Raw genomic sequence first — 15,766 nt, 5'->3', positions numbered from 1 at the left:
AGGGTATCACCAGAACCCTAACTTCTATCATGTGCTGCAGGAAGCGCTCAGACGGCCACAATATGATAAGCATGGATCTGTTCACCAGGGTTGTGAAGGACCTGAACGCCAACCCCGAGAGCTCGCTCGAGTGGCTGCCTGAGTACCTAAGAAGCCTTAACGCTCCCGATTCCAAGGGGTCTGCGTTCAAGGAAGCGCTGCTGCAACTGTTCAGGTGTAGAGCCCTGACTCCAGACGCCTGCAGACGTCTGTGGGACAGGAGCCATATGTCCACAGGCATAGGCGTTGCGGTAGACTCGCAGTGCAAGGGCGTGTTTAACGGAAAAAAGAGACTGTGCGACGTAGGACCCGTGTCCCGCCTCATTCTCACGCAGCTCGAGGCTCTGCGTCTCGCTCCCATTTGCGCAGGCCTCAAGGTTGCCGGGGTGCCAACGCCCGACAGGCTCCTTAAATCCGGATCCTACACGTACCACAACGGCTGTACGCGAGGCTGCAAGTCCATCCGCTGCACTTGGGGCTTCTACACCGAGGTGGACCTAGTGGCCCACGACACCGTAACTGGAAACGTAGCACTGCTGGAGCTTAAGACCAGGAACAAAGACATTCTTGACCAGGCCACGTTGTGGCGATACAACACGCAACTGTGGCTTACGTGGCTGATGTTCTCGCTCACGTACCCCAGCATGGCAGAGAGGTCTGCCGCGTATCTGGTGATAGTCAGGCCAGGCACCAACCAGGTTACCATACGGAGTTGTTTAAGGCCAACGATCTCTAAGACTATGCGACGCAAGTTCCCGTGGCTGACCTGTTTCTGCTCCCAGGTGCTCAACTGTCTGGCTCCTACGTGTGTGAACATGAGAGTCGAGAGAATCGAGACCAGCGGAGCGTCAAATGCAAGGGGAGAGTCCTCTCGATTAGAGCCTACAGATCTGTGTTACAGGAACATACTTTTCAACCAAGCGAAAGTGAACACCAGGAACAGTGTACCAGTGATAATCACCTGAGACGCCGACGCAGTCTGCCCTGTTTGGAATCGACCAGGGTGAAGAGGAATAAACGTACATGTTGCGTCCATGCTAGCAACACAATAGCACCCTTGCAACCCATCCAAACAGGGCTCGCGTCGCCAGCACTAGAGCACTTCGTTGTAGCAGGGCTCATTGGCCACCGAGGGCTCCAACCGTACAGCATTTACCCACCGAGGTGCACAAAAACTCCAACCAAGGGTGACCCAGGGCTACATATTGGCCGGCTACACTGTCCCTCTAGACAGACTTCACACCTACTCAGTCCCGCTCCCGCTCAACTGAATAACGCATTGACCGACATGGGGTTGAAACACAAGGCCATTCACGCGATGTTCGCAAACCCTCACTTGGCGCCGTTTGAATTGATCGACAGACCGTGGCAAAAACAGGATTGGACTCTGATAGACCATCTCATGGTAATCCACAAAGTGAAGGACACTGACTATATCTGGGATGATCCTCAGACGTCCATAGTTAGCATGGCCAGAACCCTGGCGAGTTATTACATCTGGGAAAGGACAGGCAGTCAGTGTGTAGTCCTTGTAAAGGACGGAGCGAAAGCTCCGAAGCCGGCAGTGAGGGAGATGAGACTAAACCGTCCCCCCGTACCTCACATTGACTTCTGTAAGCGCAATCTGTGCGCCATAGAATACACCATGATGAAGCTTTTGGCCGACATGGGTATGAAAAACAAGTTGTTTCTAGTGACCGGCGCCAAGGGAGACTCCTCTGGCGATCAGCTCCTAGAGGGAACCTCGGTCGACAACCTGGTGTCTTTCCACCAGAAGTACCTGGACTACCAGGAGTACCAGGACGACTGTCTATTCGGCAACACGCTCGAAGATCTGAACCCTCCTGAGGGTGAACTGTCAGACCTAGATGCCAGTTATGCCGACGGCTCGATAGACAGGCCTGAGGGACACGAGGGCGTCTTTGTGGCAACCTTCGCGGACCCCGAGACTATACAATTGTCTACACTGAGAGACGCCTGTCTAGCGTGTACGAGCACAGAGGCCGACACGCTGCTCGTGGAGTTGGCAAACGTTCTGAAAGGTAGTGTGACCGTGTGCACAGGAGACTCGGACCTGGTGGCCGTGCTGACGGCTTGTGGCCGCGAGGGCATTACTATGAGGCTAGACAACAAGAGCTACCGGGAGGAGCGTGACATGCACATGTCGATCTTCGGGGAGCTGCTGTTTGACATTCCTGACAACCGCACATCCAAGCTTCAGTTTAGGGACTTGGCTTCAAGTGACGATAGGTTCCGAGTGCTCTGCGACATCGGCGCTGAGGACGAATACCTGCTTCCGATGACTCGAAAGGAACACGACTCATTCGAAGTCATTCTGGACAAGCACCGTAACGTCAACTTTAAGACAACAGTAGCTATGTACCTGTACCTAGTCGGGATCAGGGGATCTCTCTACCGCACCTTCCTGTCTAGGTTTTTCGAGTCGAACGCCCGGGACAGATTGGATCAGTTGGGGCTCATTGTAGACAAGGGCTGTGTCAGTACAAAGACGGTGTGTTACGTCTTCGAAACGCTATGCCCGGCATCTGACCAGAGTCCGCTATCCGGCTCAGAATCGGATACCCCACCGTGTACCGGTGAGAAGAGGAAGATCTTGTGTCAGCAGGAGGACGAGGTCCCGGGGCCCTACCTAGACGACAGCTCGCAAAATAGGATGGTCATGAGCAAAGACCAGAAACATGTCATGAACGGCCTCAAGCGGTTGAGTAAGGCCTACGTGAACGGGATGGTACCGAGGGGCAGTTACGGCCGTTTCTTGAGGATGAACCGAGCGGGCAGGCACTTGTTCCTGCGTATCAAAGGAGATGTAATCCGAGACGAGACAGAGCGAAGGGAAAAGCTCTTTTTCATGGCGCTGTGTGGGACCGACTACAACATAGTTCCGATGGGACTGGGAATTAAGAGATTGATGACCGGAGTGGTGACCAACTACAAGGCCTTTTCCTCTTGGTGCCGAGAGCTGAAGAGTCTACTCTGGAGCTTCGGGGGCGCTTCTTCTCAGGACTGCGACTATTACAAAATGGGTATGAAGCTGGCCGGGTTCACAAAGGTCCCAGCTACGATTCGGGCTAAGTACTGGACCGAGGTGAATTGCCGATTAGTGGCTAAGACAATGAAATACGTCTGCGAACTGTGGACCCTGAAGAAACCGAGACCCGGATCCGAGTACGGCTTCTCTGTGTGCGACGGTGTAGTCCGATTCGACTGCGACAACGACTCACTCACAGTAGACGAAGCATTGTGAAATGTACCTCGCGTTGACAAAATGGGATCTTGATGTGGGATCTTAATGATAAAGAAGGCAGAATGCACGGAGAAGAATGTGATCTGTAATACAAGTCTTTGTTGTGTACAATAATAAACTATATCACCTGGACTGTCTGTGAGAGTGTTTTCTATGCCATACTCTTTGTGACATGTGTTCCACCAATATTCATTTCAACTCTATGAGTTATAGGATGAGTTATAAGGGTTGTGATTTCATCCCGTCTTGGGACCTCACAAGGGTCCTTGTTCCATGTCGTCAGTGCTCAACTAGGGCCCTGTACCAATGTTTATCTTTTGAACAACTTATTATACTTGGAATAAAATAACATGATTGTTTGTGGTATATCCATCATGCTCATTGACTCCACTAGACAATAGGATAATCACCCAGGGACATATGTGTAATGCACACCTTATTTTTTTGGAAAGGTCAGGACATTTTAGGGTGCCTATCATCCTATGGACCTTTATACATATAAGTAAAGGACTCCTATGGTAATAAAGGGAAACATCAAAACATTTCTTTTCACCAGTGTTTATTTCCTTTGTAATACACAGATGAACAGCATGGGTTGGTACAGGACTCACTCACTGTACTATACATACACAAAGACATCGTTCATTCGCATGGTTATAATGGTCGGAATATCAAACACATGCATGTTAAAGGAAGACACTACCAAGGAGATGAACTTTCGGTTCGGTTCAGGGATGGTAGTGTCCCTGATCATGTCTTCCAGTTGCTTAATCATAGCATTGTCATTGTTGCGGTTTAACCGGAACTCTGCACGTTCTTCTGGAAGCAGTTGGTCGTGAGACACTAGTACGTCTAGCACGGACATGATAACCGTGATCCTCCGGCTGTAAGCGGGTATCATGATCATGGACCATAGATCGTGGACCTTGTCACCGAGTGCAGTGCACACCTTGTCTGTCAATTTCACAACGGGAGGATCTTTCCTGACTGAAACAAAGACACAGGAGAGTAGTTTAGTTATAGAGATGGTGATGATCCATTCATCCAGGCCCTATTTTCACTACATGTGGTTGTACTCACCGAACTTTCCCAGTGGTTTGGTTTTTTGCAGGTCATCATATAAAAACGGATCCGTTGTATGTAACGCCTTGAGGAATTTCGCCGCTAGTTCCTCGGTCTGGAGGCAGTGGTCAATGAGCTCATGCATCATCTTAACCTGATTACCCTTACTGTGAAAATAACCGAGTAGATTCGCATCATCGGGGTTGTTTGTCAGGATCTCATCCACGATAGGTCTGATGTAACAATGCCTCTCGGCTATGTCGTCCTTGTAACTCTTCAACAACTGGCAATTCATTATACAGAAAGAGGAGGTTGTATCTAGTCAATTTATATCTAGTGAATAGTGGAACATTGGTGCTCCCACTTTATAATAAATAACATATTCACATAAATAACGGAACAATAGCAACATGTGGTGTCACTTCAACTTGTTTATTTCATTTGTAATACAAGGATACACATCATGGGTTGTTACAGGGCCGGCCCAGTTGTACTATGCAAACAGAACGACATCTTCCATTGACATAATGTTCGGAATGTCAAACACATGCATGTTAAATGAAGACACTACCAAGGAGATGAAGGTGCGGGACGACTCGGGGATGGTAGTGTCCCAGCACATCTCTTCCAGTTGCACAATCATAGCTTTTCAATCGTTGCTGTTTACCCGGAACTCTGCATATTCTTTGGGAAGCAGTTGGTCATAAACGTGCAGTACGTCTAGCGCTGGCATGATAGACGTGATCCTCTGGTTGTAGAAGGGTATCATGGTCATCAACCATAGATCATGGACCTTATCACCGAGTGCCATGCGCACCTTGTCTGTCAATGTCACGACAGGAGGATCTTTCCTCACTGAAACAAATACACAGAACGTGATTTAGTGTAAGAGCAAGTGTCGATCCATTACAGCCCTTACCATTACAACCCTTACGCTCACTGTACATGTGTTTATACCCACCGAAACTTCCCTGTGGCCCGTGGTTTTGCAGGTCATAGTATAAGCAGGGATGTGTTTCACATAACACCTTGAGGAATCTCTCGGCTCTTTCCTCGGTCTTGAGGCAGTGTTCAATGACCTTATGCATCATCGTAACTGTATTGCTCTTACTGTGAAAAGACCCGAGTAGATTCTCACCCTCGGGGTCTTTTGTCAGGACCTGATCGGAGATACTTCTGAAGCCCCGAAGCCTCTCGGCTATGTCCTCCTTGTAACTGTTCAATAACTGGCAATTCATTTTACAGACCAGAGGTTGTGAATAATGGAACTGTGTTGAGCTGCATGTCTCTATATATATAAATATATATATGGTAAAGTCTGAATCATGGCATGATACTTCACCCATGGTTGTATGAATGTTCTCTCGTAGAAGTACCCTTGGTTGGATACATTTGGTTGGATACATGAGCCCTGTTTGGATGTATGGTCCTCAGTGGGAAAGGTGAACCCTTGCTGTATGAAGTGCGTTTTAAGTAGAAACTTGGAGTTCCCCGAACTCACCGCTTTGGTGGACTTTACCACCAGTACCATCTAGAGGTTCACATTGGTAAACAACAGGTTTATGAAAAGATTCTACAAACAGAAACATGTCTTCTGAAGCCATTTTATTGATGTGTATTTCTATGAAATGTTTGTTGATATCAGCCCCACTGTCGAGCTTCTGATACCACAGACGCACAGTGTCTGTGTTGTTAAGTAGAACCCGAGTTGTACCCGATCCATTCACCTTGGTCCAGTTTACAATAAGTTCCATCTGAGTCGAGACCTCTAAAGGTACACCCTCGGCATCTTGTGTGAGCTCAATGATCCTGGATGCAGACATGGTTGTCGTCCGGTCGATACTGAGCTGTGTGTACAAGGACAACCTCACCGTTTGATTTGAGACAAACCGTGTAATAATGTTCCTTCATGGGGATGAATAACTACTGGTTGGATGATACACGGTCAATCTGCATTGTTAAGGATGAGCTATGCTATCTAAATGGGGCTGAACACACCAAGGCCAGAGTCGGTAGTCTTTGCATGTATATTTAATATTGGAGAAACGTATAGCATTACCATAACAATGTAAACCTACAAAACATTGATTGTACACTTGCCATATCCATCCAAGGTGCATATTCATTCACTACATAATAAAGGTTACATAAGCCTGTTAAAAAGGTAGCAATTTAACAGCTGTGGTTAGAAACGTATACATTTAAAAAGCTGTGGATGTTTCCAGGTTCGCATGTGGATGATACACAGTTGCTATCCTATTGGATTTCTGTCTCATACAAGAGCCACAACAGCATACCATACAAGCAGTTGCACTGATAATCGACACAGCTGCAACACAGATAATTATATACAACCAATAACTTTCCCAAAAGAGGACACTTTTGTCTGGGTGGTCCTGGTGTAGATCTTGGCCTCTCACAAGGTCCTCCTTTTCAGCCTCGAGGTACCTAAATAGATTTGTGTAGTTGATCTCACCGTCCTCTAAATGGGTCTCGATCTCTTCCTCTTCTTCTTTGCTCAGTGGGCGACCAGTCAATTCAACCAATGCCTTTAGTCCCCCATCAAAATCTCTCGTGTAAAAGGAGTTACCCAGTCGAATGATCTGATCCATGTTCTTCATGGAGTCTTCAGGAACTCCAATAACCTTGGCTAGTTTGAGGATGTTGTCTTTGTTGTTGATCACTGTGGCGCCTATTGCCGATGCTACCCCTTTGGCCTTGTCAGAGGTGACAAATGTCTTGATCTTTTCCAGGGACTGTTTAAGTTTTTCGGTTTTTGAGGTCTTTGTATCAACTTGATAGGTACCTCTAGCTATAGATACTCTACCAGAACTAACCTTCTTGGTTCCGACATAGACCTCACAGTTCTTTGAATTCTTGCATTCATCACATTGAGTAGTCAGGCATTGTTTCATGGTAGAACTGGTGTAACAGAGAACCTTCTTGACATCTCCTCCAGGACATTTGTAGGACACTTCGATTTCATCTGACCCGTAATTCTTCAGACTTAGTCCAGCCAAATTACCCAAATTCACGATTCTGTCACCATCATTCTTCTTCTTGAAGTTATCAAACAGTCTTGTTTCTTTACAGTTCGTCACACCGCAGGCAACACAGACAACTTCCTTATAGTCCTTATATTTGGAAATCATGTTTATGTCAGGAGCCTCTACCCTTAGGGTTGAGCCACTAAGACAATGGACATTGTAGGTCTTGGTCGAGGCTAGGACCTTGTATGTAGCAATAAGAACTACTATTACGATTATGTTCATGGTTGTCCCCATGGTTTGGGTTTCAACTTAGTAGGACCTCTGTGAATGTGAATGCTGAGGGAGTTGTTACAGCTTGCATATATATACACACACCCTGTATCTGGAAATCCCCTGGCATGAGGCTTGGGTATAGGATTGCTCTCGTTGGGGGGATGCTCTGTTATCGGACGTTTCTACATAGATATGTTTAACAGTGGTTGGGGGAATCCTCTGCTATTGGACGTTTCTACTTAGATATGTTTAACAGTGGTTGGACAACACTTACTTGGTTTCTGCTTACATATTGGTTGAAAGGGTCCTCCATGGTTGGATTGTTGTGAAACCTTTAACTAGGCTATAAAAAGGCTGGTCTCTTTCTTCAACCCATGTCGCAGTCATGTTTACATTACTGGTGCTGGTGTATCTTGTTATCCCGAACAAAGGCTGTGGATTGAATGACAATTGTTGCAAGTGTCCACCTGGGGCAAGGCTGGGTGACAGCGGAACATGTGAAGATCCCCAGTGTACACCTTGTGAGAATGACGAATATATGCCATCGTACAACCGGGAAAGAATATGTCGTCTACAACCATACTGTGATCCCAACCTAAACTTTGAGATACGACATTATTATGATCTGACTAAAAGACACACCTGTAGGTGTAAAAAAGGCTTCCATTGTTCCAATTATGATTTTTGTTTACAATGCATTCCTCATTCCACATGTGAAAAAGATTATGTTGCTATTTCCCTGGGTAACCACACTCATGATGTTGAGTGTGGACCTAGACCGGACCGGCCATCTACTTTTAACCCGATGTTATTACTTTGCGGGATTCCTGTCTTGGCTGTGGTAGTGGGCATGGTTGTGATCTGCACAAAACAAGTCCCGGTACAATATCCAGATGTACTTGATGTGTTCAGATGCCTTTATAATTTCCTTACGATTAGGACCGAAGGAATGGTCACTGATGTTAATGGGACAGAAGGCTTCGAACTAGAAGGAGTGGTCACTGATGTTAATGACACAGAAGGCCTCGAGCTAGAAGGAGTTACGCATACAAAGTCCTATATCAGCAATGGTGAACAACAGGGTCAGCAACAGGGACCTCGTATAATGCGGTGTATTTGTAAACTACCAAAGACCGTATGCCTCATCATGGTCATAACCTTGCCTTTGGGACTGAGCTGTGCACTCATTACCGTGGTGGACTGGTGCTTGGCAGCTTACTGCGACGCTTCGGTTTCTATCTACACTTTCCCCTTAGGTCATTCCATAACATCACATGGCCTTGGACAGATTGAGGCTATACCACTGTCTACTTTTTTGAACAGATGCAAAAATCAAAATGAGTTCACTGTACCCGGGACTGTGAGGTTCCACAAGGCTATCAAGTGTGTCAGGAAAACCAAGTATCATAAACAAGGCAATTCTGGGACATACTCGCGAAAGGACAATACTGGTTCAAAGGATTCCATTTCGGGACACGCGGGAGCGTCTGGATCATTTGTTGGAGTGACTGCTTCGGCAGAAGCGTCTTTCAGCAAAATCGACGCTGTGGAGAACACAGTAGAGAGCAGTGTCTCGAATAGCGACAACGTGGCAATCTCTCTTACATCATACAAATGCGAAGTGGGTACTGTGATGTTGTCCTCCTACACGCCCAGTAGTGCACTCAAACAAGACATACACACCCTTAACCAAGATCCTTACAAGACCATCGATGACTTTTTACAAAACTGGGGTTACGCATTTGTGAGCTCTACTACAGTGGGTGGATATTACAGTTCATTCAATATATTTTCAACCTGTAACAAGGACGCAATGACAAGTCTGGACTTTGCCACAGAGCACTGTAATGAATTTGGTGCGAAAGCAGAGGCGACAGGTGGTGTGTTTGGAGCAAGTGTTGGTGTGGAAAAGGTCAAATGTAACACTGAAGGGTTGTCTGACTCCCAAAGAGAAACATTGACGGACATCACCAAAGAATCTCAGACACTTCAGGTTGGGGGTGATACTCTGGGAGGTGAGGCGAACTGGGAACTGACATTGAAAATGAATCCATACCCATTACAAATGACAATAACCCCGATAACAACAATTGTTGGATTCTCCGAAGAGTCTGTGACCCTGATAAAGCGCAGAGCTGCAAATGTTCAGCTATCTGTGGCTTCCTTGATGGAGAAGGTGCCTGATATGACAAGACAGTGTTAGCAATGTCTATCTAACCAATTGCTGCCATTGCTATGGTATATGTAGTTATCCAATAGGGATGTTTATGGGGTTGCCAGAGTGAGGAACCTCTTTCCTTTGTCATAGTAAAAGCGTGTGTAATGTAACTAGTGATGTATACCCTATATCTATGTGAATGTAAATACAAGTTTTATATTGATGGTACAAGCATGTTACACGAACCTTATCCATTGACTGAAGAGTGTGTAATGGTGATGTATACCCTATATCTATGTGAATGTAAATAAAAGTTTTATATTGCTGGTAAAGAGTCTCACATTCATGAACATGTGTGGAGAATGATTTATCCAACAACATTGGACTAGGAATATGTAAGCTGAATCAGACCTAGTCCATTTCGGTGTATATTCATATAATAGACTTTGGATATTTTATTCTGACTTGGAGGAACGATCACCGATCTGATATACGACCTATATCCGGATGACTGTTCTCACATACACACAATATTGGTTGGATAAGTGTAAGAGGCATAACTTATGCCATATACATTCACACTTGCAGTATCCTTGCAATAACTACAATTGTAGGCATGTCTCTCTGTTCCGATGAAAACATGGCTCCTCTCTCTACCTCGAGATCATGGTCAGAATCACATTCGCCGCACAACGTATTCGGATACCGGGTACGACATATGGACCAGTACACCATAAAGTGTAGTTATAAGGACCATGACACTATCAAGAAGGCATTGGACAATTGTCCGTTTTTTGGCATGTTGGACAAGAGTGATATGGGTAACATTCGGATCCTGAGAAGTCCCGACTGGTCGTGGCTGCCTCACAACTTTCCCTGTAATATTATACCTGATATCAAGGTAGGCAATGACCTTCACCTAATTGTGGAACGTACCTCTACTCCCCAACCACACTATCCAGAGAGAAGCGTAAGGCCACGAAATGGACTCTTCACTATAAAGATAACTGTAAAGGACGGTTCCGCAGGTGTTCGTAAACTCAATGTAAAAAGGACAGCTTTAACACCTCCAGTATTATTGGTGGCGGTGGACCCAAAGAAGACCATAAGGGAATCTTTAAAAGAGGATGGTCGGTTCAGCACAGAAGTACTGGAAGGCACCTACACTCACCTCAGCTCTGTATCCGGGCTGTACCCAGCTGATATACCCGGTGAGGTTCTGGAATGTAATACCAGGTACGATATATATACCAAAACACCTAGAGCTCTTCGGCTTGGTCCTAGGCGTCCTAGGCGTCGTAGCCGAAACTCCCCAGAACTTTAACGGTCCCTCGACGATGTTTCAGACATTACTGAATAACCGAGAGATAAGAGGAACTATGAGAGTGTCTCCAAAAGAAATTGGTGTGGTATCCTCATAGCCAGTGATACTTTGTTTTCTGGCCAAACATATCCCTGATCTGTCTGTGTTTCATGATAGATGTCTTTGTTACAAATACACAAACCATGTGATGTTTATGAAACTAAATAAACTATTCCCAATCTATTACATTTTAATGTGCAGTGTGTGTGTTGTTTTTAAGATTGTCATCGTAATACGGGTAAGGGGTTGTTGAATCATGCCTTCCACGCGCAGTAGTTCATCTCTGTGCAGAAAGAGGACCCGAGAAGAGTCATCTGGTCAGTGTGATGACTGTTCCCACATAAAGATGATAGCAAACTTGAAACGTCAAATCCTTGAACTTAACAAGTCACTGGATGTGGAGCACGAACAGAGGATTGAGTTTCTCCGTCAAAGAACTGAGTTGAGCGCGGGACGTGTGAAATGGGACGGAGAACCAACATCGGCGGGAGGAGACGTGATAGAGGATACAACGCTAAAAACCACTATCAACGGCTCGGGTGATACCAGCAGGCACACGCTGCATGAACTTGAGTTGTGTAAACGGGAGCTGGAGGATACAAGAGAGGCACTTCAAGAAGCCTGTGAAGAACGAGAAGCCCTGAGAACTAAGTTGTCAGAGAGCCAGACTAGCAAGGCTGTGGAGGCCAAGGAAGCAGCAGGTGACACGGACAAGATCGAAGAGTCGCACCCTCACTTAGATTGGGTAGGGAGACATTACCTTGCGGTGTCGATCCCGGAGGAACGCATGTTCAAACCAGGTCAGTCCGTCACTCCGGTCGGGGTGTTACAGAAGCTGTTTGAGATGAGGGTAGGCGATAAACTTGCGGTTGGGTTCAGTGTGCTGTTAGAGAATATAAACATCATGCTATCTCAACTGGAGCCCGAGTGGTACGCCAAACAGTTTGGGTTCTGTATAGCCTACGCGCATGGCAACAAATACAGACTCACCGACAGGGTGGACACGGAGGACTTTGCGTGGCTGTTGTTCGAGTACGGAGCACATGCTCCCTTGATTGAAGTGCTAGCGGGCCTCCAGAATATCCTACAAAGCACGGGAAAGGGAGGGGTGACCACCGCAGCTCTGTACACGAGCAAGAACATGTACAGCTCGTATGTGACACTGTTCAGAGACACGGTGTCAAGGGCCTATGAGGGGTTGATGCGTGTGCGCGAGAGAGCTCTGAGGGTGCGGAAGGCTCAAGGTGTTGTGTACGTGCCTCTCACAGCAGGCTTGGGTGGGGATCAGAGCGAATCTCAAGGAGGCTCCCACTCTGTCAGGAACAGAGTCTTGAGCTCTGTACTGGAAGGGATCGAAGCCCCCGCTCACATCAGCAGCGCGGCGGCAAGCTCTGAGGCAGACAGAGTCTCGCGTGAAGATCCCCTTCGGTTGGAACAGTCACTGTCTGCGTTCATGAAACGTAGAGGTCTGGAGGATCAGGGTAAAGTTGGGAGGTCCTCTGGTCATCGGAGTAACCAGGAACACTTCCCCGTTAAGGCGGCGACCTCAAGTGTCGTACCAGGACCTCTTGAAAAGCGGGTGCTGTTCGATTCACCTTGGTCAACCGATCTACCCGCTCTGTAGCTTTTGTACAAGGACGAGAGTAGTAGGGAGATATATAGTTAGAGAGATACAGATAGAGAGATATAGTCAACCATACTGACATGAGTGGGTCCTCTGAGCCACACAGAGATGAGCTACTGGCAAGGGAGCCTGAGAGCAGCAAGACACTGTGTCTGGAAGAAGATGACCTGAGAACAAAAGCAATGTTGGCAATGTCTAGATACTGTCAGGAACAATGGGTGAGAACAATGGTAAAGCTGCACATGTCTCGAGGCGAGCGTATCAAACTGGCTCTGCTGAGCGGAGACGCTGGCTGTGGCAAGTCGTACGCTATATCACTGCTGGAGAAGAAGCTACGGCTCATGAACATCAGTGTGGTTGTGAGTGCCATGACCAACAAGGCAGCGGGCACCCTGATGGAATCCTGCTCGCTGGACCAAGTCTACACATTCCACAAGATGATGGGGTTCAAACAGGAACTGTTGAACGACAAGCTCTCGCTCGAAGACTTTACTCGGCTGTACTGCAAATTATACTGGAACGTGATGTCTCGGTTCAATACACTGCACCAGTCCGACTTGCCCCCTGAGCGGAACGAGGTGATCACACGACACTCGTGTAGACAACTGAGACCCGAATCGTGTGCTGTGTGTAGTAAGTTGTTCGAGCAGCTGAGGGTGGCTAAGAACCCAGGGGACCTGGCCCCCATGGAGAACGCTCCTCCGTTCCTGGGGGTGAACGTTCTGATCATAGACGAGTACGGCCTGCTGAACGTGCAGCTGCTAGAGAGGATGCTGTGCTGCCTTGCTCTCTTCTACGGAACCGGAAAGGGTCCTTTGATAATCTTCTCGGGCAGCGTCTCGCAATTGCAGCCTGTGGGATCTAATCTGCGCATTTGGGAAACGGAGCGGTTCGAAGGGCTCCTCTCGTCTTCAACTCCGCTCTTTGTCAACAGGCGGCAGTTCAAGGACCCCGGTTACGCTGAGGCGTTGACGTACCTTCAGTTCAACACGGTCACGGAAGAATCGCGTCGCATTTTCAGGAGCCTGGTGTCTGTCAGCGAGCTAGCCATTATGGATCCCGAATACGAACCAGACAAGCTGCGGATCTTCCACCAGGATGAACAGCAGATGGCGTTCACGACGAGATACATGAACAAGGCGAAAGACAATGCCCGTGTGGGGGACAAGTTTCTCAGTGTCACTCGAACCCGGACGTCCTACAAAGGACCCAACGCTTGGTACGATGTGCTGAAGCAAGCTGCACAGACGCTGCCCAAGCTCTTTTCCGTGCCCAGATACCGCAAAGGGATCCTCCCCACGGAAAGAGACTATCTGAAGGTGGACAAGCTCTGGGTAGGTTGCAAGGTGCGAATGATCTGGCACATGGACTTCAACGGTATACAGGTTGCCAAAAGAAAGATAAGACCATCATATGTCTTGCCGGGTGGGCAGCAAACAGGGGAGGACCCGCAATCGCCTTCCGTGTCAGACACGGAAGGTGTAGTGGAGGGCATTCGGTTCAAGCCGGAAGGACAGTTCAACGAGTTCTACGTGAGAGGGGGGCTGACGGGAACCCTGTACAGGGTCGCACCTTCCAATTGGAATCACATGAACTGGACTGTGACCACGCACCCGTTGGCCTGTCTGTTGGCGATGAACACGTACGACTGCCAAGGCTGCACCGTGCACGGGCAAGTGCTCTACCACCCACCAAGGCATTTCTCCATGTCGCCGATAAAGCCCTCGGTGTACGTTGTGCTCACTAGGGTGGTGAAAAGAGAGGCTATACAAATGACAAACTGCAACTTTGCCGAGAACATAGGCACTGTCGACTTTTACAATGACAGACTGGTGGCTTACCGCAAGAGGGTGGAGATGAACTATTCATCTTGACACACCTATGCAATAAGCACCCAGCCCATAGCCATACACAAAGAGCCTTGGGTGAGGAGGGTTCATTTCAGCTGTCACCGTTGACATTACAACCACAACAGTAGCACAGGAGGCAAGGAGATGAGCTGGGCTACTACGCTGCACAGGCTAACACTGGAAGAGTTGATATGCCTCACGTCATCAAAGTCTCTAAGTGAACTCACTAAAGACTACGATATGAAGCCTAATCCAGTTCAGCTGTTGATCAATAAGGAACGGTCCACGTGTGAGCTGGACAACAGTCTCATACCACCCAAAGCAAGTGCACAGGACGATCTCAATACTTACATCATTCTAAGGTGGTGTCCTTGGTTTTCCCAAACGTTCGGTGTGCTTTCGGATTCAATTCTTAACATGCTTACAATCAGGCTGCTCAGGCTCAACAGTGAAGAAGCACCTATTCTCTTGGAGGTACTGATAGCGGTGTCGCTCGTGCTCAAGCAACCCAACGTACCGTACTCTCCAACCTGTCCAGATCCATCTCGAGCAGAGAGATTCATATTCTGCAGCTGAAAGCGTATTGCTGTGATAGCGCATAGACTGACATATCCCACGGGACACAAGATCCACATCGCCTTAGACATTGACTATGTCGTCCACCAGAGTGCACAACCCTATTCGTACATACACACACAATCTCAGTGAACATAGGACCGCAACCACAGACATACCCTACGGATGCTACAAATACGAGTCGGCTAAGAACTACCTACCCGGTGGCCTGTTCCACTTTGTGAAAGATGCAGATTCGTACGTGCCGACGCTACACGGGCTGAGCGCAGACTCACTCGGAACCCTAAAAGAGGTGGCTGTGTGTGCCACCAGCAGCTCCATTGCAAATAGACCGTTCCTGAACACACCGCACCTGTACGAAGTGGAGCTCATCAACACGGGACACCAGTACATGAAGCAGGGAGACCGTTTCACAGTGCAGCTCCCTAACCGAGAGGACACGGCGGCTCAACGTGAGGTGAACCTCGATCTAGGTTACAATATGTCCGTGAACAAGGGCATATGGGGAGGACTGCTGGCTACCAGAAGAGTGAACTGTGAGGCAGGAGGAGACCCCGTGGAGGAGG

General features: G+C 47.7%; 1 protein-coding gene across 1 annotated transcript; it reads left to right on the top strand.

Annotated features, from left to right (window-relative positions):
* Positions 1-7,999: 7,999 nt before the first annotated feature.
* Positions 8,000-9,846, top strand: LOC115164087 (uncharacterized). The gene has a single exon (XM_029716197.1). The coding sequence runs from the start codon at positions 8,015-8,017 to the stop codon at positions 9,830-9,832; it is 1,818 nt and encodes a 605-aa protein (XP_029572057.1). The 5' UTR covers positions 8,000-8,014; the 3' UTR covers positions 9,833-9,846.
* The last annotated feature ends 5,920 nt before the right edge of the window (positions 9,847-15,766 follow it).

Source organism: Salmo trutta, chromosome 27 (genome assembly GCF_901001165.1).
Source record: "Salmo trutta chromosome 27, fSalTru1.1, whole genome shotgun sequence".
Classification (NCBI taxonomy): Eukaryota; Metazoa; Chordata; class Actinopteri; order Salmoniformes; family Salmonidae; genus Salmo; species Salmo trutta.
The sequence above is the reverse complement of the archived record's forward strand: the minus strand, read 5'-3'. Positions and strand labels throughout refer to the sequence as shown.